General features: G+C 46.9%; 1 protein-coding gene across 1 annotated transcript in view; it reads left to right on the forward strand.

The window, feature by feature from the left end:
• The window catches only part of LOC149290422 (uncharacterized), a 106,519-nt gene extending 88,191 nt beyond the window's left edge, over positions 1-18,328 (forward strand). The window contains exons 2-3 of the mRNA XM_089489327.1: positions 13,381-13,501; positions 17,176-18,328. Of these exons, the coding sequence (XP_089345453.1) occupies positions 13,381-13,501; positions 17,176-18,152 (1,098 nt within the window). The 3' untranslated portion in view covers positions 18,153-18,328. The remainder of the gene's footprint in view (positions 1-13,380; positions 13,502-17,175) is intronic.
• The last annotated feature ends 7,549 nt before the right edge of the window (positions 18,329-25,877 follow it).

Here is a 25,877-nt window from a genome sequence, read left to right on the forward strand (position 1 = left end):
TTCAAATATTTAAACAGGGCTATTGTATCACCTCTTAACCTTCTCTTCTCCAGGCTAAACATCCCCAGCTCCCTAAGTCTTTCTTCATAGGGCATGGTTTCCAGAATGTTCATCATTTTGGTCACCCTCCTTTGGACACGCTCTAGTTTCTCAACATCCTTTTTTAATTGTGGGGCCCAGAACTGGACACAATATTCCAGGTGGGGCCTGACCAGAGCAGAATAGAGTGGCACTAATACTTACCTTCATCTAGACACTCTACTTCTATTGATGCAGCCTAAAATTGCATTGACCTTTTTAGCTGCTGCATCTCACTGTTGACTCATGTTCTCCTTGGACTTCCAGATCCCTTTCACGCATAGTTTCATTCAGCCAGGTGTCTCCCATCCTACATCTGTGCATTTCATTTTTCCGCCCTAAAACTGCAGTACTGCCGAGGGGGGGGGGGGGAGACGCAGCAAACAAACTTTCTCTTTTCACTGTATAACAAACTCCAGGAGAACGTGGTCCCTTCCACCTAATGATCCCACCACCTGCACCCCATCAATTAAGTCTTCCCTGTTGGTTAGAATCAGATCTAAAGTAATTGACCCCATTGTTGCCTCTTCCATCTTTTGGACAATGAAATTGTCTTCCAGGCAAGTGAGCAATTTGCTAGACCTTGAGGATTTGGCTGAGTTTGAATTCCAGCAAATACCAGGATAGTTGAAGTCACCCATCACTACTAGACTCCTACAGTAACATCCCTGTTTTTTCTCTCCCCTTTAATTTTTATCCAGATGCTCTCCATCTGGCTTCCAGTTTTGGTGCCCTGGATCTCTTCACTGGTGTAAATATCCCTGACATATAATGCTATTCCTTCTCCTTTCCTGTTTGGCCTGTTTCTCAAAAAGGTTATACCCCTCTATTTCCACATTCCAATCATGAAACTCATCCCACCAGGTTTCAGTGATGACTATTATATCATATTTGCTTTCTTATGCTAGGAATTCAAGTTCATCTTGCTTATTTCCCATGCTCTGTGCATTAATGTAGAGACATCGCAGACCATGTGTCCACTTTACTAGCTGCCTGTGCAAGATTTTTTGCCTCCCACTGTTGGGTCCTTGCACTCTTTGCCTTGTTCCCTCTATGACAGTTAATGCTCCTTACCTGATGCACTGAGACTGTTAAATTGTGATCTCAGGCTGAGGTTATTTCCCTGAAGGATTTAGAGTGGCCCATTGTGACTTCAGGCTGATACTCTATCCCAGAAGAACTGAGACTGGACCATTGTGACCGAAGGCTGATGCTCCTTGCCTGAATAATTGAGACGGTACTATTGTGACTTCAGGGTGGTGATCTTTACCTGAAGAATTTAGACTGGCCCATTGCAACCTCAGACTGATGCTCCTTGCCTGAAGGATTGAGACTGGCCCATTTTGAACTCAGGCTCATGCTCCTTTTCTGAAAGTTTGAGACTGGCCCATTGCAACCTCAGACTAAAGCTCCTGGCTTAAAGGATTCAGATTGGCCCATTTTGAACTCAGGCCCATGCTCCTTTCCTGAAGGATTGAGACTGGCCCATTGTAACTTCAAGCTGATGCTATTTGCGTGAAGGATTGATATGGAAATATTGTGACTTAAGGCTTGTGCTCCTTACCTGAAGGATTGAAACTGGCCAATTGCGACCTCAGGCTGATTCTCCTTGCTTGAAGGATTAAGATGGGACCTTTGTGATCAGATACAGATTCTGCTTGCCTGAAGGATTGAGAATGGACCATTGTGATCTCAGCCCGATGCTCCTTGCCTAAAAGATAGGGATGGGACTATTATAAGTTCAGGCTGGTGCTCCTAGAATGAAGAATTGAGACAGTACTATTGTGACTTCAAGGTGGTGCTCTTTACCTGAAGGATTTAGACTGGCCCCTTGCATCCACAGGCTGATGCTCCTTGCCTGAGAGATTGAGACTGGCTCATTGTGACTTCAGCCTGATGCTCCTTGAATGAAGAATTGAGACGGTATGTCAGGATAGTGCTCTTTACTTGAAGGATTTAGACTGGCCCCTTGCAACCTCAGGCTGATGATCCTTGCCTGAAGGATTGAGTCAGGAGAATTGTCAACTACAGACAATTCTTACCTGAAGGATGGAGACTGTCCTATTGTGAGTTCAGTCTGATGCTCCTTATTGAAGGATGGAGATTGTCCTATTGTGACTTCATTCTGATGCTCCTTACTTGAAGGATGGAGGCTGTCCTATTGTGAGTTCAGTCTGATGCTCCTTACCTGAAGGATGGAGACTGGCCCATTGCAGCCTCAGGCTGATGCTCCTTACCTCAAGGATTGTTTTCTAATTTTTTAATTTGCTTTTAAGTTTGCAATATCATCTTCTAAGTACATCCTCTGCAGCAGTTGTCAACAACAAATTATGTACATTGATACGTTGCCTCTAAGAGCCCATGGTTCTGGAGTAAAACCAATACGGCAACAGGTACACTACATTATTAATTCCTTTAATTAATTGCTTGATGCTTATTTTATCTACTGTAATGCTTTGCCTTAAATCTCATAACTCTCATTTTCATAACTTATTTACTTTTCCCCATTTCTTCCTGAATTGTTGTTACATTTTCCCATTTATAACCATCCTTTGTTTGTCCATTATAGATAACCTATGATCTTTTACTGTCCATTCTTTAAGGAGGTCCAAGCTTCTTTCCTTCTAGTGTCTCGCGTATATCAAGGGAGCTGCGGTGACTAGGTACAAAATAACGCCTTCCTCTTCTTGGTCCAATTTGCCTTTTATGTCTTCCGTAATATTTAGTAGAAATAATTTTGGATTAAATTTAATTTCCTTTTGCATAATGTCCTGAATTTTAGCATGTATCGCCTTCCAAATTGGGTCGCTTCAGTACATTCCCCCCACATATGATAATATCTGGCGTTAGGTTGTTTGCATTTCCAGCCATCGCTGTCCTTACTTCCCCCAATCTTGGCTAGTTTGGATGGAGATATGTGCCATCTATAGAATGATCTATAATAATTGTCTATTAAATGGGCACTTTTGGTGAGTTTTAGGTTTTTCATCCCTGTTTTCTCCCAACTCTCTAGTGTCGTTTGGTAGCCTGTATCCTGCATCCATTTTACCATAATTAACTGATTCTTCCGTCAATTCTATATCTAAGAGTATGTTATTTATTTTGCTTATCGTTTCTTTTTTGTTGCCTTGGGATAGAATTTTATCTAACTCATTTGTTTCCTGTTCAGTTCCTACAACCTTAATATCCTTTCTAAATCTTTCATTGATTTGGTGGTGCGTTAAGCAGCATAATTCTATTCCTTCCTTCTTTCTTTCTTTTATAGTTTTCACCCTTCCATCTTCCCCATCTTTACTTAAAATATCTTTATAGGTGATCCATTTCCCTTTGTTACATTTCTCTTCTTTATGGAAAGCTTCTAGTACAGAATTTCATCTTGTTATTGTGTGTGTGTACACACACACACACACACACACACACACACATATACACACATATACATATATAATTTTTGTGCCAATTTTTAAATAATGCTTTCCTTATTAGATGTTTATTGAAAATGTTATAGTTTGTGACACCTTCTTAACTCAAATATGCATGCCATCCTTTTTCCAGACCATCACTTTCTAAAACTAGTAGTCTTTTTTCTCTTAAATTTACCCAGTCCTTAATCCATGTAAATGCACTTGCATTATAATATGTTTTCAAGTTTGGAAGACCCATTCCTCATTTTTCTTTCAAATCTCGGAGTGCTCTCATTTTTATCCTGGGCTCTCTGCCTTGCAAAATAAATTATTGCAAATCTTTAGACCAGACATTAAAGGGTTTGTTTGTTGAAATTATAGGGGTGGTCTTAAATGAAAATAACATTTGCCTGAAGGATTGAGACTGGCGCATTGTGACTTAGGCTGATTCTCTTTGACTGAAGGATTGAGACGGGACCTTTGTAACCTCACACTGATGCTCCTTGCCTCAATCCTTCTGGATTGAGATGGGACTATTGTGACTTCAGACTTGTGCTCCATACCTGAAGCATTGAGACTGTTCCACTGTGTTCTCAGAATTATAGAATCATAGAATCATGGAGCTGGAAGAGACCACAAGGGCTATCCAGTCCAATCCCATTCTGCCATGCAGGAACTCTCAATCAAACCATCCCCGACAGATGGCCATTCAGCCTCTGTTTAAAGACCTCTAAGGAAGGAGACTCCACTACACTCCAAGAAAGTGTGCTCCACTGTCAAACAACTCTAACTGTCAGGAAGTTCCTCCTAATATTAAGCTGGAATCTCTTTTCCTGTAGCTTGCATCCATTGCTCCGGGTCCAAGTCTCTGGAGCAGTAGAAAACAAACTTGTTCCCTTCTCAATATGACATCCCTTCAAGTATTTAAACAGGGCTGTCATATCACCTCTTAACCTTCTCTTCTCCAGGCTAAACATCCCCAGCTCCCTAAGTCTTTCTTCATAGGGCATGGTTTCCAGACCTTTCACCATTTTGGTCACCCACCTTTGGTCAGTCTCTAGTTTTTCAACATCCTTTTTGAATTGTGCTGCCCAGAACTGGACACAGTATTCCAGGTGAGGCCTGACCAGAGCAGAATATAGTGGCACTGTTACTTCCCTTGATCTAGACACTATGCTTCTATTGATGCATCCTAAAATCACATTGGCCTTTTTAGTTGCCGAAAAGCACTGTTGACTCATGTTCAACTTGTGGTCTACTTGGACTCCTAGATCCCTTTCACGCGTAGTTTCATTCAGCCAGCTGTCCCCCATCCTATATCTGTGCATTTAATTTTCCCACCCTAAGTGCAGTAGCTTACATTTCTCCGTGTTGAAGATTATTTTAATAATAATAATAAAATTTATTTATATTTTCCCGCCTCTCCCAGATGGATTTTGTTAGCTTTGGACCAGCTTTCTAGTCTATTCAGGTCATTTTGAATTTTGATCCTGTCCTCTGGGTTATTAGCTACTCCTCCTAATTTGGTGTCATCTTCTAATAGGATAACTATCCAAGTCCTTGGTAAAGATGTTGACTAGCACTGGGCCAGGAGAGAACCCCACTGGACACCCCACTGGTCACTTCTCTCCAGGATGAAAAGGAGCCACTGTTGAATATCCTTTGGGTTTTGCCAGTCAACCAATTACAAGTCCATGTAACAGTTTCCTTGTCCAGCTTGTTTCATGTTTTTGTTTTATATACTGTTTAATTTGGTTAACTGCTATTAAGAGACATATCTATGAGATTCTATGATATGAAACCTTTCAATAAATGAAAAGGGATTGCAATCCTATATATTCATATTATCAGACATAACTCCAGAGAATGTTAGCCTTTTGGATGCCATAAGGTTCCTCTCATTCTTCAGTTCAAGAAGCAACACTTCAGCTGCCTTCTAGAAGATAAAGCAAAAAGGTTTCCAAAAGACCTGAAGCCTTGGGCAAGTCGCACTCTCTCAGCCTCAGAGGATGGCCATGGGAAACCCACTCTGAAGAAACCTACCAAGGAAACCCCTTCAGAGACTCCCATAAGGTCACCATAAGACCTGGAAACATCTGGAAGGCAGACACCAAGAGCAACATTAGGAAATAGGGGCAAGCCTTGCCTTGGGAAAGTGTAATGACTGCGCTCCAGTCAATGGAGGTCTTCTTCAGGCAGTAAAGGGAGGTTTATGCAAATGCAGAATGACATCACTGCTACGGAAGGCTCTCTTGACCAATCAGAGAGCAAGATGAAGGTTCTTCTGGAAGCTTCCGTGAGAAGGAGATATAAGGCCTGACAGACCAAGAGACAGTTGGGGGAATTGTGTCGGTTGGAGATCGAGAGAGAGAGAGTTAAAGAGCGGATCTTGGAAGTTAGTCTCAGAATTGGACGCTTGGGTTTATTTATTTTTTAATAGCTTGTAGGAATTGAATATTATATACTTACAAATATCATACCTGCAAGACTCTTAATATCTTGTGTGACTTATATTTCAGTTATATTTTGTTATTTATAATGAATATCTCCTTAGAGTATCTACTACTCAACACTCCTTATTTAAATGCTGCTTTAAAACCTCCTTCCATCTGCCAGCTTTGCGCTGGTTTTGGGGAAATGGGAAAGTGTTGGGAGGGAGGAACTGCCAACAGAATTAGGAGATGCATTGCAGGCTATGGACAATTTGTGGTCAAGTAAGGTCCAAAACACACAGCAGCAATAGTTCAGTTTGAGAGCGCTTTAACTGCCCTGGCCCAGTGCTAGGGAATCCTGGGAACTGGTGTTTACTGTGGCACAACAGCTCTCTGACAGAGAAGGCTCAATGTCTCACATTTCCCAGAATGCCCTAGCACTGAGCCAGGGCAGTTAAAGCAGTCTCAGAGTGGATTATTGCTGTAGTGTGTTTGGGACTTAGGTGACCCTTGGCAAGTCACACTCTCTCAGCCTCAGAGGATGGCAATGGCAAGCCCTCTCTGAAGAAACCTGCCAAGGAAACCCCATGAAAAGGTTGCCTTAGGGTTGCCATAAGTTGGAAACGACTTGAAGACACACATGAAGAGGAGAAAAAAGTGGTATTTCTCAGGTTGCACATGGGAATGGGAGGCAATGTGGTGCAGTGGTTTGAGTGTTAGGTTGCAAATTTGGAGGCCAGGATCCAGTGCCCCACTCCTCCATGAAACCAGCTGGGTACTCTGGGCAAGAAGCCACACTCTCTCAGCCTCAGGGAAGGCAATTGCAAACCTCCTCTGAACAACTCTTGTAGAGAAAACCCCAGGAGAGGCTCCCCAGAAGTTGGCAATGACTTGGAGCCACTCCACAAAAAACTACAAAGGCTCAAGAAAGAGCCAGCGTGGTTTAGTGGATGGAGCATTGGAATATGACCCTGGAGCCCAGGATATGAATTACCTCTTGGCCACGGAAACCCACTGAGTGACCTTAGGCAAGTGACACTCTCTCAGCCGCACTTGAAGGGACTTGAAAAACCACTTCTGGACAAATCTTGCCAAAAAAAGCCTGTGAAGGGCTTCACTTATGGTTGCCATAAGTCAGAAACAACTTGTAGGCACAAAATGACAACAAGAGCAGTAACACCACTAACAGGGCTTAATCACACCTCACAAGCCAGACAGGGAGAGAGAGAGAAAGAAAGAAAGAAAGAAAGAAAGAAAGAAAGAAAGAAAGAAAGAAAGATATTGACTATGTGTCTGGTCAGGAAAATGTGGGAGTTGTAGTCCTGGGTTCAGAGGGATTGGAGGGGCCTTACTGCAGGGCAAGACCCCTCCTCTCTCTGGCCATGTGGATGTTGGGAGATCCAGTACAGGAAATACACAGTAAATCCCATTGGCAAGAGAAAAGGCTACTACTGCCTTTCAGATCCACTTTGCCCCAAATCCTTTATGAGGCCAGAAACCCCTTTGTTAGGAAGTGAACCCCGAATAGCTCAGGAGGCTCTATATCTCCCAAGGCCCCCTCCCTCCAGGGCCTCCTTCCACTCTTCTCTCAGTCTCTCTCTTTCCCCTGAAGGCCTCAAACTGACAACTGCCGAGCGCTGACACAGAAGCAGCCATTTTGTGCTCTGAAAGCCATTTTGTGTCCAAGTGGCCATTTTGTTTTCTTGTGGCCATATTGTGTTCCTCTGTACATTTTGTGTTCCAGCAGCCATTTTGTGTTCTAGTGGCCATTTTGTGCTCCTTGTGACTGTGGGGAATAATGTTCCGGAACCTTCTCTGAGGCCTCAGTTGAACAGAGGCTTCTCTCTCTCTCCTGAGGCTCCAGAGTCAGAAGGAGGCCAGGCTGCTTGGGCCAAAAGGAAGGAAGTGTGTCCCTTTGTGTGTCTTTTGTGTGTGTTTTCTGAGAGGTTTTCTTACATAGCTCTGCTCCTTCTGGGGAACATGGGTTTTAAAACAGATCAGAAATGGGGAGGATAGTTTTAATACAAGCCTTATTCTTCTTCTTCACAAACACTGGGCTTTGGCTTCTAAGAGGAGGCTTGTCCCCCAAAAAAGGCCAAAAGTAGCTCCTTTGGGAGGTTTTAAAAGTCTCCCCAGTTTCCTTATTAAGAGATTTTCAGGGAAGAAGGAAGGAGGCAGACCAGATCATCTCCTATACCAAGAATGATACATACAAACATACAAACAAACAACAAGAAAAAGAAAAAGAATTATACAGACAAACAAAATTCTTATATTTTGAAAAAGCAAAACCATAAACGGGATAAAAATTCGATTTGGGTGATTCTATCCTTTTCCAACCGACTCAGGCTGTATCTGCACTACAGAAATAATCCAGTTCAAAACCGGTTTAACTCTCGTGGCTCCATCCTATGGAATCCTGGGATTTGTAGTTTGTTGTGGAATGAGAACTCTCTGGTAGAGAAGGCTAAGTGTCCCAAAGGTAAAATCCCAGGATTCCATAGCACTGACCGGTTAAAGCAGTATCAAAATGCCTTATTTCTATAGTACGGATGCAGCCTTCTTGGGAAAGGGGCTGATGATGGGGAAAAGAGGAGGAATGCAGAAGGAAAGGAGGACGGACGGATGGATGGACGGAGGGCCACCTGCAGCTGGACTAGCCTTCCTGAGCAGTCAAGACCTGATCTGGGTTGTGGACGATGGGCTCTCTTAATATTAATATCAATATCTTTCACTATTGATTGTAATTAATGAGGGGATCAGGTTCCTCCTTTCAATAGCTTCAGGAAAATGTTTTGGTGTTGTTAAGGTTTGGACGTCCTGTTTGGGGACTTTTTCGGTTCTCACAGCCATCGGGTGCCATCAGGAAAACCTTTCTTTAGGATCAGAAATCCTGTTTGGGGTCCCTTCCGACTTTCATCCTCCATTTTGGGTTCCCTGAAGGCCTCAAACTGCCAACTGCCAAGTACTGAGACTCAGGAGGCCATTTTGTGCTGCTGGTGACTGTGGGAAATAATGTTCCAGAACCTTCTCTGAGGCCTCAGTTGAACAGAGGCCTCTCTTTCTCTCCTGAGACTCCAGAGAGAGAAGGAAGCCAGGCTCCTTGGTCCACAAGGAAAGAAGTGTGTCCCTTTGTGCCTCTGGCCTTCCATTTTGGGGAGAAGGAAGGAAGGAAGGAAGGAAGGAAGGAAGGAAGGAAGGAAGGAAGGGGCCTGTGGGGGTCTGAGGAAGGGAGGCAGGGGACCCAGGGCCAGTGGGAGGCTAGGCTTTGGGGGCTGGGAGAGAGAGGTGGGAAAGGGACCCTCCCTTTGGGCCCTAGCTGGGGAGGGTCCACTGGTCCTTTCCTCCCCCTTTGGGAAAGGAGACCCCCTCAGCCCCCTGGACTCACTCCTGCCTAGGGTTGCCATTAGTCAGGACCTTGAACCGGGACAAATGTAGGACAAAATTTTCAAATGTAGGACTTTGGGGGGGGGGGCTACATTTGAAAAAGAGCCTCTCTGAGGGGAGGATTGCTTCTCCGCCTGGGCTCCGTTGGAAGCAGCCCAAGCGGAGAACGAATCCACTCCCAGGGAGGCTTTCTTTTCCCCCTGGGCTCCGTTTTTGCCAACAGAGCCCAGGGGGAAAACAATCCTCGCTGAGGGGAGGATTCCTTCTCCGCCTGGGCTCCGTTGCAAGCAGCCCAAGCGGAGAACGAATCCACTCCCAGGGAGGCTTTCTTTTCCCCCTGGGCTCCGTTTTTGCTAACGGAGCCCAGGCGGAGAAGGAATCCACCCCCAGGGAGGCTTTCTTTTCCCGCCTGGGCTCCATTTTTGCCGGCGGAGCTCAGACGGGGAAAGAAGTCTGGCCTCGGCAGGCGAGGTTTCTTTACCTCCCTTGGCTCCAGCGGAGCCAAAGAGGGGAGGGAAGCCCCCCCCCCGCCAAAGGAGAGAGGCCTACAGAGGCCTCTCTCTCTTTCCCCCGCCACCGCTGTTGCACACTTTGCAACAAAGCCCGGGGGCGGGGGAAATCCCAGGGGTGGGGCCAACCCAGGGCGGGACCGTGTGGACCCGCCCAAAACCGGGAAAGTCCCGCCCACAGGCGGGATATGGCAAGCCTACTCCTGCCACTCATTCCTAGGGCTGGGACTCAGAGGAGTTTCCTAGGCATTATCACCTTCTGCTCTCCATTGCCATTGGTACTGACCTTTTCCCAACTGCCTTCCCTCCCTCAGCCCTGTGGACCTCCTCCTCCTTCGCACTCAGAGCAACCCTTCTCTACGGCTGAGGAGACGGCCTCTGACCCAGGGAAGCTCCGGCCATAAAGGACTGCAGAAGAGGCCTTTCTGGGGCTGCAAGAATCAGGGTCTTTGTACTGAAGGTAGGCCTTTATTCCTGGAGCTGAAAGAGGACCTTTGTTTAAATGCATCAGTCCAGGATTGTGTGGAAGGGTTGCAGCTGAGAGAGTGAGCCCATGCTTTGCAGGCCTAAAGCCCCAAATTCAGTGTCTGGCAGCACTGTCTTCCTAGAAGGTGGAAATGAGATTTCCAGACCCAGACACACAGTGCGCCAATAAGTCCTTTGTGTGGGGACTGTGTGTATGTGTTGTTTACTAGAGCTTTGTGAGATATTTGTTTCATGGAATTTACATATGATTTCACTTCTTAAAAATGACCACAGTCCAGGGTGCAATGTTCCATCAAAGACCTATACATTTATAGACTTTTGTTTTTTCAAATGCACCACCTTCAGCATTGTGCAGACTTTTTAAAAACATGCAAGGTAAAGTGAAGTGAATGTGATTTTGACAATAGGTTCATTCAGAAACAGTGCACACAAATGTACATGCATCAATTTCTGCGTGCCTTCAGGAAACAAAGAGAGGTGATGCACACCTCATGCTCCATCTCTGACCGAAATATAAACAAAGCAGTTAAGCTCAGATAAATGGTCTCATTTGCAAAAATAAAATAATTATTTTCACCAGTGTGTAAATGAGGAGGGGCCATGATGAGGGGAGGCCATGGATCAGATCCTTAAGGTAATGCAGGTCTTATCCAGCCCAGGAGCTAGAGCTTCTCCACTTGGGACATAAAGCAGGTCCTCCTCCTATTCCTCTGTGTGAATGAGAAGTCAAATTCTCATCAGTGATGATGACACAGCCTGAAAAATTTGCATTCCTGCATTTAAAAATCTGAAGAGTCCTGAATCCTGTTGGTTAACCCTTGAGTGTAGACTCACTCAACCCATAAGTGACTGCTGATGTCCACATATAGATAAATCCAACCGATTCAGTGATTCTACTCTGATCAGGACTAAGCATAGGATACAGACTAGGATTTAGGCCAGCATATGCCTGGAACAGGATCCTCCCAAGCCAAGATGGCCAGGCAACAGTTTGGAAAGTGGGCACTCTCCACATGGGAAGAGACACTCTCCAGAAGGCTACCATGGGAATTAAGTGCTCCCTTCCCATCAGCTCAATCCTCTGATGCCCCCTGATCCTGGGAGGAGGGCTGGTTACCATGGAAGGGAAGAAACTTGAGAAGAGAGAGCTCCTTTCCTGCCCTGCCTGGCCAGCGACTTCACTGGTAGATGGAGTGCATCTGGTTTGGCCACTGGGAGAATGAGGGTCCACCATGGTGGAAGAGTTGGGTACGAGGTATTAGAGAAGCATCCAGCTGTGTTTCGGTAGCCAGAAGGGAAGCATATGTGACCTGCATATGTCACCAGCAAAATGCGGATCTCTGTGACTTTGAGTGCTGCAGGGTTTCTTGCCAAACCAAGCCTAACCCTGGTCTCTTTTCTCAGGAACTTCATCTTGGCCCCCTTGTACACTGCTTTGCGGTATCTTTTGCTGGACGTGATCCAAGTGTAAGGCCACCAAGACCTCTCTACCTAATGGCCGACACAGGGGCCAAGCAGAGGGAGTTGGGCTCCAAGAGAAAGAGGTTGCCGAGGTACAACAACTCTTTTGTAAGTTGCCATCCTGACTATTAATTTCTTTTTTAAAAGTTTTTATTGAAAATATTAAAAATTACAAATGACAAAAAGACATATGACAATCCAATTACATTATCAAGCAAACCCTTTTATCTATTAGACTTATGTAGATTTCTTTAAATAAACTTCCTGGTTCTCCAGATCTCTCCAAAAATAAAAACCATTTTATTTTAACTGAACTCTTATCTCTTTACCAACTATTTACCAATGGCTTCTTAATACTTCTGAATAAAGGCTTGTATACCTGTTATCACGTTACTTTTCTATACTTTTTTCATTCCACCTTATACCATATACTATGTTATCAATATCACCACTGTGTTGTTTATTTATTTTTCTTCATATATTTACCTTCATATGTTCTATATTTCATATTTTCCAATATCATTTCAACTCTTTTGGCATATTCTACAGGACTCATCCCAAAAAATTCCATTCCTTAATATATTCCTTCCAAACATTCCACTCTTTATAGAAATTATCTAATGATTTATTATTTACAAAGTAAGTTAATTTATCCATTTCAAAAAAATCTTAACATTTTCAACCTCCATTCTTCAATTGTAGGACATTCTTCTTTTTTCCATTGTTTTGCAAACACTGACCTTGCTGCTATTATAGCATAGAGAAGAATTTTCTGACTATTAGTTTCATTTGTGTCCCTGCTGGGCCACCTCATGAAAGCAAGGGAAGAACATACTGTCCCAGTTTGGCAGAGAGAGTCCTGGTTAATCCTCTGTCACCTCATTTTTTTCAGGGGCTTTGAAAATGTCCTAGTTCTCTCTCCTCCTCCCACTTTCTCCCTTCTCCTCAGTCAGTTCAGTTGCTGCAAAATGTGTTCCAAGTTCAAAAGATGTGTGCAGCTCAACAACTCAAAAGAGGAGAAGGGAGGAGAGAAGGGGCAGGGTCTTGCCCTTGCCAGGAGTTGGGGGCCAAATCAAACTGCTGTACCCTTCCTCACTTTTGTGATCTTCATCATTAACAACTTTGGCCATCTTGACCCCCTTTTGGTGTTGCTTATCCAGATGTGTCTTTCTTTCCCCATCTCTGAAATGCTGAGGGATATGGAAGAATATCTCTGGAGCTAAATTGAGGGTGGGCCCAGTGGCCCTCAAGGCCAGAGTACTCCCCAGAACTGTTTTTTAAAAATGAAATTTGCCTCTGAAATTAGGTGAGATATGGCTAAATGCACTATAATTTATTGGTGACTAAATGTACTATACATGTCTGGATAGTCAGTATCTTAATCAATCAATAATATCCCCGAAATGGCCTAAATTATATTCTTTATTATATTGTATATTATATTGAAAGGGTTCAAGACAATCTGGATCTCAGAGGCTGTAGCTTTTTGCTTGCTTGCAGACTTTAAAGTTTATTTGCTGGACTGAATTCTGAAGTGTTGAAATAATATTTGCAATGCACCATGTACTCCCCCCCCCCCCTTTTATTGGTCATTCTCTGGATGAGGGCTATTTTCCATTGCAGGTGACCTTTGCGGATGTGGCGATATATTTCACCGAGGAGGAATGGAAACTGTTGACAAAGAAGCAGAAACTTATGTACAGTTCTGTAATGATGGAGAATTATGAAAATGTGGCCTCTGTGGGTAAGGAAGCTGAATCCATTGCCCTTCCTGTGGAGACTGAGGGCCCTTTCATAATTCAATGTCAGAACGCTATAATTCCACTTTAGAATTATTGAATCAAAGAGTTGAAACAGACTGCAAGGACCATCCGGTTCAATCCTCTGCCATGCAGGAATAGACATTCAAAGCATCTCCGAGAGATAGCCATCCCGTCTCTGTCAAAAAACCTGCAAAGAAAGAGCACCAAACTCTGAGGGAATATGGCGCAGTACAGACCGTCAACAAGCGGCGTACCAGCACCGGTATTAGGGTTGGGAAGAGCGCATCATATACATGCTCCCTAACCGTAATACATACCAGCAGCACCATAATGCCAGCGCCCTGTGTACATGGGCACTGCTATTATGATGTCATGCACGCACCATGTCTAAACCTGAAAGAGCTCCTTCTGGACACGCACCTCATTCTCACAGCCACCAAATGGCTGCGAGAATGATGGCAGGGAGAGAGGCCCCTTTCTGCCATAGCTCTGGCTCCCATGGTGTCCAGGGGCATGAAGCCCCAAGGACATCCATTTCCAGGCCACAGGGACGCAGCATTTTGCCGCTTCTCCATGGCCTGGAATTGTGCTGGATTGGGGCCTCTTGGCTGCCAGTATCGCTGCCCTGGCTCAAATCCTCCATGGAAAGGGGCAGCTGCAGACCACCCCTTTTCCATGGTCAGTACTGGGCCTATATTCCACTGTTGAAGAGCTCTTACTGTCAGGAAGATCCTCCTAAAGTTTAAGTGGAATCTCTTGTCCCTGTGGCTTGCATCCATTGTTCCATGTCCTTTTCTCTGGAGTAGCAGAAAGCAAGCCTGCTCCATCCTGAATATGACATCTCTTCAAATATTTGAACAGGGCTGTCATGTCCCCTCTTAACCTTCTCTTCTCTAAACTAAACATACCCAGCTCCCTAAGTCGTTCCTCAGAGAGCATGGTTTTCAGACCATTCAACATTTTGGTTTTCCTTCTCTGGACATGCTCCAGCTTCTCAGCATTTGTTTGAATTGTGGTGCCCAGAACTGGACACAGGATTATTGCAAGTGAGCCCTACCAAAACAGAATAGAGTGGCATTATTATTTTCCTTGATCTTGACACTATACTCCTATTGATACAGCCTAGGACCACATTGGCCTTTTCAGTTGCTGCATCACACTGTTGACACATGCCCAACTTGTCCTCTACTACCATTCCTAGTTCCCTTTCACACATTATTTAATTGTCAAAACATATTCCTGTGGAATCTTGGAATTTTTAGTTTTAGTGAGGCACTATTGTTCTCCACTTTGTAAGGATATCCAACCCTAAACTGCTAATTCTGGAATTTTGTGGGAAGGAGCCATGGATATTAATGCTTTTTTGCCCCTAAATGGTCCTCAGCCCATTCCTGAACAAGTCTCCTGGCTTTTGTTTCCACTTTTCCAGGCTCTGGAGAGGCTTTGTGGGAAAAAGTCCTCCCTTGACCCTGCAATGGCCCAGAGAGGGCCCAGCAGTGCCAAATGGCCTCCACTTCCCCAAAGGGATGCTGTGGGATATTGAGGGGCAAAATATTATGCCATATTTTTAGGCGACACAATGTGGGGTTGCCTCAAGATCCTGTGGCAGCCAATGTGACTCTCCCCAGTCCCCAACAGTAGTCCATCCCTGTCTTGGAGTTGTCTTAAAGCTGTTTTAAGGCTCTCCATGAACCTCACCGAAATTGGAATCCAGGTCCCAGCCCCTTTATTCTGCTTTTCCTAATGCATTATTTGTAAATTGATTGTCCTGCCTTTCTCAAGAAATGAGTCTCAAAGTGTCCCTTTTGTGCATCACACTCTGTGGGTGTGTGTCTGTGATAGAGAGATGGAGGGAATGTGAAAAACAGAAAAGCAGGAAAGAGATGGTGAAGGTGAAATGCTGAAGCAGTGCAAATGGGCAAGAGTGAAGGCTGGAGAGCAGAGAGAGAAAGGGAAGGGGATCAGGCCTCTGGGAGCCAGGAGGGGAAGGCAGGAGCAAAGCCAGGATTGCCTAGCTCTGTGCAGACAGGAAGGGATCTCTAAGAAGGGCCAGGAGAGGGGCCTTGGGGATTGGGAGGCAGCCACCAACTCGACAGATTTTAAGACCTGAACTGATGAGAACTGGTTCAGGCCCTTGTTTTCTAACATATTTAGCAATTATGAGCAATGTCTATGAAGAGAGGAAAGAGGGACAGAAAAAATTTCCTTTTTCTCGTTTCTTTTCCAACCTGAGCTTGCTTAGCTCCATGGTTGATTCCAGAAGTGCTTTGTTACCTGAAATGCTGGAGTCTGGGGAGGACACCCGCAAGTGCTATGCTTTTAGGGAAATTTCATGCTTAGCTCAAAGGAGAGATTGGGGCAACCGTGATCTCGGGATTCATCCCAACTATATCAGGCCGCAAAGCACACAGACTCCAAAGGCATTTCAAATAGGTTTCTGTGTTTCATTTAAGGGGAAAGCAAAACACACACACACATACATCTAAGTGTTCATGAACATACACAAGAACTAGGTAACAAAGGTGGTCGTGGTGAATAGTGCAAGGCTTTGCTAATGGTAATACATTACCTAGATGGAACTTGATTGCAATTGCTGAGGGTCCAGAATGGGGAGAGAAGTCAGTAACTCCCATGACAAGTGAGGCTGGCGAGTGTAGTGAGGTGTTTAGCAATGTAAACCAATGGAGTGTCTCTCTGCAACTGGACTGATGCTGAAGACTAGTCAGTTGGGGCTGATATTTATACTGAAATTGTTGCTTGGGGGCAGAAACAAAACATTCGAAAAGGTTTAAATTGCTTTAGAATGTTTCCTGGGTGGGGAAAGAATTGTCTGAAACTGAATTAAATGCAGTGGGTCCTTGGTGGAAATTCTTCAGCCAAAAAGGATCATCACACTGGCTCTCAGGTCCTTCTTGGCTCTGAATTTGGGTCCCATTCACAAGCCAATGTATAGCACAATCTGAAGGTGACACTCCCAGAGATCAACAATAACATAGCAGAGAACAGAAGAAAATCTCCAGATATAGGTATTGGCAATGCACTGACTATTTGCCACACTTAAAAATAACTCATAGACACAGTTGATTTCCTCCAAGTCCTTGGAGGTTCTTTATCTTGAGTTGGAATAGAAAACAAATATGTACCAGCTCTCCTCACTGACTTCCATCAACTTCACAATCTCTTCTACACCCAACTCCAACCCACATCAGTCCGCATGTGAGCTGTATACTGTATTGGTTGTGAGGCATCTCCTTGTGTCACACAGCATGAAGCGTCTTCTGCAGTTAGCTTGCATCATGCCTTAGGGTCTGGATCAGGACTCTATGGCCGTCTCACAAGATACGATGCCACTTTTCAATCAAAATATTTTGACATATATTTAATGGAATTTTTTCAACTGCCTGATTTTCTGCTTCCACTGATTTCCTTATGGCAGTTTCCCTACAATCTCTTCTTTGCAAGCTCCTATAAGTAAGGATACAACCATTATATGGATTTGGGGGCATCCAGAACAGGGTCATGTCGGGTCACTCACACCAACTTTATTAATTTAACCTGAAATAGGGAGGGGTGAATGTAGGGCTAAATCTTGGAGTAACACCTTCCTCTCTTAACGCTGAGATTCAGTCTTCTCTGTCATTGTTCTCCTTTACAGAAGAACTTGTCAGTCGTGAGCGAATCCACACAACAAAGAAGTTACATAAATGCCATCACTGTGGGAAAAATTTTGCTTACAAGTCAGTCCTAGTCATGCATGGGAGAGTCCACACAGGAGAGAAGCCATACAAATGCCAACATTGTGGGAAATGTTTCTCTCAGAAGTCAGACCTAGTGAAACATCAGAGAGTCCACACAGGAGAGAAGCCATACAAATGCCAGCATTGTGGGAAATGTTTTTCTTTGAAGTCAAACATAGTGACACATCAGAGAGTCCACACAGGAGAGAAGCCATACAAATGCCAACGTTGTGGGAAATGTTTTTCTTCAAAGTCAGACCTAGTGAGACATCAGAGAGTCCACACAGGAGAGAAGCCATACAAATGCCAGCATTGTGGGAAATGTTTTTCTCGGCAGTCACACCTAGTGAGACATCAGAGAGTCCACACAGGAGAGAAGCCATACAAATGCCAGCATTGTGGGAAAGATTTTCCTTTAAAGTCAAACCTAGTGATACATCAGAGAGTCCACACAGGAGAGAAGCCATACAAATGCCAGCATTGTGGGAAATGTTTCTCTCAGAAGTCAGTCCTAGTGATGCATCGGAGAGGCCACACAGGAGAGAAGCCATACAAATGCCAGCATTGTGGGAAATGTTTTCCTCGGAAGGCACACCTAGTGACACATCAGAGAGTCCACACAGGAGAGAAGCCATACAAATGCCAGCATTGCGGGAAATGTTTTTCTTGGAAGTCAGTCCTAGTGATGCATCGGAGAGTCCACACAGGAGAGAAGCCATACAAATGCCAGCATTGTGGGAAATGTTTCTCTCAGAAGTCAGACCTAGCGAAACATCAGAGAGTCCACACAGGAGAGAAGCCATACAAATGCCAGCATTGTGGGAAATGTTTTTCTTGGAAGTCACAACTAGTGACACACAGGAGAAAAGCCACACAAATCCCAGAAGTGAACTAACATTATTTTTGTCAAGAATTGTGATGTTTTGTGTTAGGTGTGTCTGTCCGTATGTCTGTTTATGTTTTTAAATTTTATTTTGTTAGGTTTAGGTTCTAATTGCTATTAGTATATATCATTGCTTTAGTTTATAAGATTGACTGGGGATTATTGGTCGTGGTATAGGTTAGCTGAATAGAGGGGGTGGGATTTGTTGCAGCTGGCTAGTATAGTTATGGCAATGACAGCTTTTGGAATTTGTGGGATGTTGGTTGATGAAAGTTAGAGGCCAGTATTAACAGAAAGGGCTAGTCTATGGGAATGGCAAAAGGGGCCTTGTTACCTGTGGGGCATAGACTGTGGGTATTGGAGGTGGGGGCTAGGTTTGAAAGAGGGTGGAGTTTTAGGTTTTGGGGTTTAAATGTATTCTTTGGCTTGAGGTGGGCAGTTCTGACTTAAATGCTGAATTTCTGACTATGCGTTCTTAATAAAGTTCTTTGTTGTTTCAACACACTGTACTCATTGATGCACAGAAGTTCTGCATTTGCACAAAATCGACACTTTCTTCTTTCCTCAGGCCTTAGATCCTTTCCTAGCCACAAAAACAGAGGCAAACACACATAAATTTATACACACACACACACACACACAGAGAGAGAGAGAGAGAGAGAAAGAGCTATATGTACAAAGCAGAGCCTTCCCAGCCTTTCCCTCCTGAGTCCAGCTCTGTAGCTCGGGCTCCTTTCCGGAAGGAAGAAAGGAAGGAAGGGAGGGCGTACTCTTTCCCTTCTTCCAAAGGCCGACAGTGGAAAAAGCATCAGCAGCAAGGGCCTTTCGATCCCTGCGCATGCTGAGGAGGGGCCTTTGGGGCATCTATGCATGCACAGTCTGAGCCCCTGAAGCCATTACTACCCTCACAGTCTGTTCAGAGGGAGGGAGTGAAGTGGGGATAGCCCTCGTCAATTCAGAGGAATGGCTGGAGGGTCTTCTGGGGGAGAGTTGGGGTGTTGTAAGAAGGAAGGAAGCCCCTCTTCTTCCCCCAAAGAAAGGCAGGGGGCCTATCAGGCCTCCTGTTCTTCTTTCCTTCCCAGCTCCTCCTTGGGGGTTTCCTTGGGACCCAGGTACTTGGGGAAGGGGGTATAAATAATAAATAAATAAATAAATAAATCTTTTATTTGTATCCCACTTTTCTGTGACAAGACAATCAAAGCGGCTCACAACACATTAAAATCCACATTTACAAAATTATGTCCCAAATTCCCCCCCTTAAAACAGGATTAAACATGTTAAAATATCTATTAAAAACACAATAAAAAATACAGAGAGGACAGAGCAGTGGGCTAATACATGATGTGGGGGGCAGTCACTCTGTGGCCGGCACTTTTATTCAGGAAAGCCCTGCCGGAAGAGATCCGTCTTGACAGCTTCTTTAAAGTTGTCTAAGCTGGCAATTTGACGGATCTCGTCTCACAGACCGTTCCATAGTTTGGGAGTAATTGCAGAGAAGGCCCTGGTTTTTAAAGGCTGCAATAGATTCCTCCCAGAGGACCTGAGGGTGCGGGGCAGATTATGTGCCATCATAATCATCATGATGTGCCATCAGGCAGACCCAGCAACATCTTGGACTGCCTGAAGGAAGAGGCCCCTCCCTCCTCAACTGTCATCTCGGCCTCAGAGGGAGCCATCAGGCAGACCAGCAACATCAGGGACTGCCTGAAGGAAGAGGCCCCTCCCTCCTCAACTGTCATCTCGGCCTCAGAGGGAGTAATCAGGCAGACCAGCAACATCAGGGACTGCCTGAAGGAAGAGGCCCCTCCCTCCTCAACTGTCATCTTGGCCTCAGAGGGAGCCATCAGGCAGACCAGCAACATCAGGGACTGCCTGAAGGAAGAGGCCCCTCCCTCCTCAACTGTCATCTCGGCCTCAGAGGGAGTCATCGGGCAGACCAGCAACATCAGGGACTGCCTGAAGGAAGAGGCCCCTCCCTCCTCAACTGTCATCTCGGCCTCAGAGGGAGCCATCAGGCAGACCCAGCAACATCAGGGACTGCCTGAAGGAAGAGGCCCCTCCCTCCTCAACTGTCATCTCGGCCTCAGAGGGAGCGATCAGGCAGACCCAGCAACATCAGGGACTGCCTGAAGGAAGAGGCCCCTCCCTCCTCAACTGTCATCTCGGCCTCAGAGGGAGCCATCAGGCAGACCAGCAACATCAGGGACTGCCTGAAGGAAGAGGCCCCTCCCTCCTCAACTGTCATCTCGGCCTCAGAGGGAGTAATCGGGCAGACCAGCAACATCAGGGACTGCCTGAAGGAAGAGGCCCCTCCCTCCTCAACTGTCATCTTGGCCTCAGAGGGAGCCATCGGGCAGACCAGCAACATCAGGGACTGCCTGAAGGAAGAGGCCCCTCCCTCCTCAACTGTCATCTCGGCCTCAGAGGGAGTCATCGGGCAGACCAGCAACATCAGGGACTGCCTGAAGGAAGAGGCCCCTCCCTCCTCAACTGTCATCTCGGCCTCAGAGGGAGCCATCAGGCAGACCCAGCAACATCAGGGACTGCCTGAAGGAAGAGGCCCCTCCCTCCTCAACTGTCATCTCGGCCTCAGAGGGAGCCATCAGGCAGACCCAGCAACATCAGGGACTGCCTGAAGGAAGAGGCCCCTCCCTCCTCAACTGTCATCTCGGCCTCAGAGGGAGCCATCAGGCAGACCAGCAACATCAGGGACTGCCTGAAGGAAGAGGCCCCTCCCTCCTCAACTGTCATCTCGGCCTCAGAGGGAGTCATCAGGCAGACCAGCAACATCTTGGACTGCCTGAAGGAAGAGGCCCCTCCCTCCTCAACTGTCATCTCGGCCTCAGAGGGAGTCATCAGGCAGACCAGCAACATCTTGGACTGCCTGAAGGAAGAGGCCCCTCCCTCCTCAACTGTCATCTCGGCCTCAGAGGGAGTCATCAGGCAGACCCAGCAACATCAAAGACTGCCTGAAGGAAAAGGCCCCTCCTTCCTCAACTGTCATCTCGGCCTCAGAGGGAGCCATCAGGCAGACCCAGCAACATCAAGGACTGCCTGAAGGAAGAGTCCCCTCCCTCCTCAACTGTCATCTCGGCCTCAGAGGGAGTCATCAGGCAGACCCAGCAACATCAAGGACTGCCTGAAGGAAGAGGCCCCTCCCTCCTCAACTGTCATCTCGGCCTCAGAGGGAGTCATCGGGCAGACCCAGCAACATCAGGGACTGCCTGAAGGAAGAGGCCCCTCCCTCCTCAACTGTCATCTCGGCCTCAGAGGGAGTCATCGGGCAGACCCAGCAACATCAGGGACTGCATGAAGGAAGAGGCCCCTCCCTCCTCAACTGTCATCTCGGCCTCAGAGGGAGTCATCAGGCAGACCCAGCAACATCAAGGACTGCCTGAAGGAAGAGGCCCCTCCCTCCTCAACTGTCATCTCGGCCTCAGAGGGAGAGATCAGGCAGACCCAGCAACATCAGGGACTGTCTGAAGGAAGAGGCCCCTCCCTCCTCAACTGTCATCTCGGCCTCAGAGGGCGTCATCAGGCAGACCAGCAACATCAAGGACTGCCTGAAGGTAGAGGCCCCTCCCTCCTCAACTGTCATCTCGGCCTCAGAGGGAGTCATCGGGCAGACCCAGCAACATCAGGGACTGCCTGAAGGAAGAGGCCCCTCCCTCCTCAACTGTCATCTCGGCCTCAGAGGGAGTCATCAGGCAGACCCAGCAACATCAAGGACTGCCTGAAGGAAGAGGCCCCTCCCTCCTCAACTGTCATCTTGGCCTCAGAGGGAGAGATCAGGCAGACCCAGCAACATCAGGGACTGTCTGAAGGAAGAGGCCCCTCCCTCCTCAACTGTCATCTCGGCCTCAGAGGGAGTCATCAGGCAGACCCAGCAACATCAAGGACTGCCTGAAGGAAGAGGCCCCTCCCTCCTCAACTGTCATCTCGGCCTCAGAGGGAGAGATCAGGCAGACCCAGCAACATCAGGGACTGTCTGAAGGAAGAGGCCCCTCCCTCCTCAACTGTCATCTCGGCCTCAGAGGGAGCGATCAGGCAGACCCAGCAACATCAGGGACTGCCTGAAGGAAGAGGCCCCTCCCTCCTCAACTGTCATCTCGGCCTCAGAGGGAGCGATCAGGCAGACCCAGCAACATCAGGGACTGCCTGAAGGAAGAGGCCCCTCCCTCCTCAACTGTCATCTCGGCCTCAGAGGGAGCGATCAGGCAGACCCAGCAACATCAGGGACTGCCTGAAGGAAGAGGCCCCTCCCTCCTCAACTGTCATCTCGGCCTCAGAGGGAGAGATCAGGCAGACCCAGCAACATCAGGGACTGCCTGAAGGAAGAGGCCCCTCCCTCCTCAACTGTCATCTCGGCCTCAGAGGGAGAGATCAGGCAGACCCAGCAACATCAGGGACTGTCTGAAGGAAGAGGCCCCTCCCTCCTCAACTGTCATCTCGGCCTCAGAGGGAGCGATAAGGCAGACCCAGCAACATCAGGGACTGCCTGAAGGAAGAGGCCCCTCCCTCCTCAACTGTCATCTCGGCCTCAGAGGGAGAGATCAGGCAGACCCAGCAACATCAGGGACTGCCTGAAGGAAGAGGCCCCTCCCTCCTCAACTGTCATCTCGGCCTCAGAGGGAGAGATCAGGCAGATCCAGCAACATCAGGGACTGCCTGAAGGAAGAGGCCCCTCCCTCCTCAACTGTCATCTTGGCCTCAGAGGGAGAGATCAGGCAGACCCAGCAACATCAAGGACTGCCTGAAGGAAGAGGCCCCTCCCTCCTCAACTGTCATCTCGGCCTCAGAGGGAGTCATCAGGCAGACCCAGCAACATCAGGGACTGCCTGAAGGAAGAGGCCCCTCCCTCCTCAACTGTCATCTTGGCCTCAGAGGGAGAGATCAGGCAGACCCAGCAACATCAGGGACTGTCTGAAGGAAGAGGCCCCTCCCTCCTCAACTGTCATCTCGGCCTCAGAGGGAGTCATCGGGCAGACCCAGCAACATCAAGGACTGCCTGAAGGAAGAGGCCCCTCCCTCCTCAACTGTCATCTCGGCCTCAGAGGGAGCCATCAGGCAGACCAGCAACATCTTGGACTGCCTGAAGGAAGAGGCCCCTCCCTCCTCAACTGTCATCTTGGCCTCAGAGGGAGCCATCAGGCAGACCAGCAACATCTTGGACTGCCTGAAGGAAGAGGCCCCTCCCTCCTCAACTGTCATCTCGGCCTCAGAGGGAGCCATCAGGCAGACCCAGCAACATCAGGGACTGCCTGAAGGAAGAGGCCCCTCCCTCCTCAACTGTCATCTCGGCCTCAGAGGGAGCCATCAGGCAGACCAGCAACATCTTGGACTGCCTGAAGGAAGAGGCCCCTCCCTCCTCAACTGTCATCTCGGCCTCAGAGGGAGCCATCAGGCAGACCAGCAACATCTTGGACTGCCTGAAGGATGAGACTTCTCCCTCCTTTAACTGTATTTTGTATTGTATTACGATTTTACTGTACACCGCTATGATCATCGCGGAATAGCGGTCTATAAATAAAACATATTATTATTATTATTATTATTATTATTATGTGGGAGCAGGCGATCTCTCAAATAGGTTGGACCCAAGCCATGCAGGGCTTTAAAGGTTATAATAATAATAAGTTAATAATAAGTTTTATTTCTATACTGCTATTCCAAAATTAGATCACAGCGGTGTACAAAACATTCAATATGCAATACAAGATAAAAATGCAATGATCAATACTCAATTCATACAAAGGCTAATAAAACAATACAAAATACACATTCCATATTAAAACTGATAAAACACAATCACGCCAGCTGAAATATTTGAAGTTATCACACAATTCTAGGGAAGGATCACGTTAACATGGGACTTCGGGGAAAGCTTGATGAAATAGAAAAGTTTTCAATCTCTTTTTAAAGAGATCTAAAGTGGAGGTGGCACGGAGATCCTCTGGAAGGGTGTTCTAGATCCCAGGTGCTGAGATGGAAAAAGCTCTCTGTGAGGTTGACTTATATCTGGAGGAAGGGATTTTCAGCAGATCCTTACCAGATGACCTGAGAGTGCGGGGCGGATTATATGGGGAGAGGCGGTCCTCCAAGTACCCTGGGCCCAAGCCATTTAGGGCTTTATAGGTCATAACCAACACCTTGTATTGTGCCCGGAAGCGAACAGGCAGCCAATGAAGGTCTTTCAGAATCAGTGTTATGTGGTTGGCCCTGGAACATCCAGAGACCAACCTGGCTGCCATATTTTGAACTATTTGAAGCTTCTGTGTTTGGTACAAGAGTTGCCCCATTTAGAGCGCATTGCAGAAATCCAATCGAGAGGTTACCAGAGCATGTACCACAGTTTCAAGGTCCCCCCGGTTGAGGTAGGGTCGCAGCTGGCGTATCAGTCGAAGCTGATAACAGGTGCCCCTGACCGTCGCATCCACCTGAGAAGTCAAGTGGAGCAACGAATCCAGGAGCACCCCCAGACTGCGGACTGTGTCCTTCAGGGGAAGCGTGACCCCATTCAGGACAAGTGGACAAATTACCTCACCCCGACCAGGAGAGCCTATCACAAGTACTTCCATTTTCTCTGGATTCAGACTGAGTTTGTTTTCCCTCATCCAGCCCATTACCAACTCCAGACAAGCATTTAGAGGAGAGATGCCAACCCTAGTCACTGCATCAGTCGGAGACACAGAAAAACATATTTGGGTGCCATCAGCATACTGATAACACCACGCCCCGTGTTTCCGGATGATCTCACCCAGCGGTTTCATATAGATGTTACATAGCATGGGGGACAGAATGTCTCCCTGAGGGACAACAGATGTAAGTGCCCTCCTGTTGGAGCACACGTCCCCCAGCTGCACCATCTGGAATATACCCGAGAGGTAGGAACAGAACCACTGGAGTGCAGTGCCTCCGATTCCCAACTCCCCCAGGCGTTCCAGAAGGATACCATGGTTGATGGTATCGAAAGCTGCTGAGATGTCCAAAAGCACTAACAAGGACACGCTTCCCCTGTCCATGCCCAGACGGAGGTCATCGACTAAGGCGACCATGGCCATCTCAACTCCATAGCCCGCCCAGAAGCCGGTTTAAAATGGGTCTAGAAAATCTGTTTCTTCCAAGATCCCATGAAGCTGGAGAGCAACCGCTCTCTCGATCACCTTTCCCAGGAAAGGCAGCAGTGATACCGGTCGATAGTTATTCGGGGATAGGGGGTCCAGGGAGGGCTTTTTTAGTAATGGTTTTACTGTTGCTGTCTTTAGACTTGATGGAAATTGTCCCTCCCTGAAGAATGAATTAATTATACAGCGGAGCATGGAAGTAACTGCCGTTCCTCCTTGGGCTGCCAACCATGAAGTACAGGGATCGAGAGAGCAAGTCGTCTTCCTTACGCTTTGAAGAATCTTGTCCACTTCCTCGGTACTCACAAACTCAAAGTGATCCAATTTAATAGAGTCCACAAAGTCTCTGGATACCTCTCTTATAGGTTCTGGCAAAATACTGGCGTCGAGATCAGCCCTCAGCTGAGAGATTTTATCCACGAAGAAGTTGTTAAATTCATCACAGCAGGCTATCGATGGTTCTAAAATAGGGTTCAGGGGAGGGGGCAGTTGAGTCAGCCTTGTAGTTGAGTAACCAACACCTTGTACTGTGCCTGGAAACGAATCGGCAGCCAGTGTAGAGATTTTAGGATGGGTGTTATTCGGTCACTCCTATTTTTTCCGGCGACCAGCC

The sequence above is a fragment of the Sceloporus occidentalis genome, unplaced genomic scaffold (assembly GCF_023333645.1).
Source record: "Sceloporus occidentalis isolate IW3139 unplaced genomic scaffold, rSceOcc1.0.p SCAF_39, whole genome shotgun sequence".
Classification (NCBI taxonomy): Eukaryota; Metazoa; Chordata; class Lepidosauria; order Squamata; family Phrynosomatidae; genus Sceloporus; species Sceloporus occidentalis.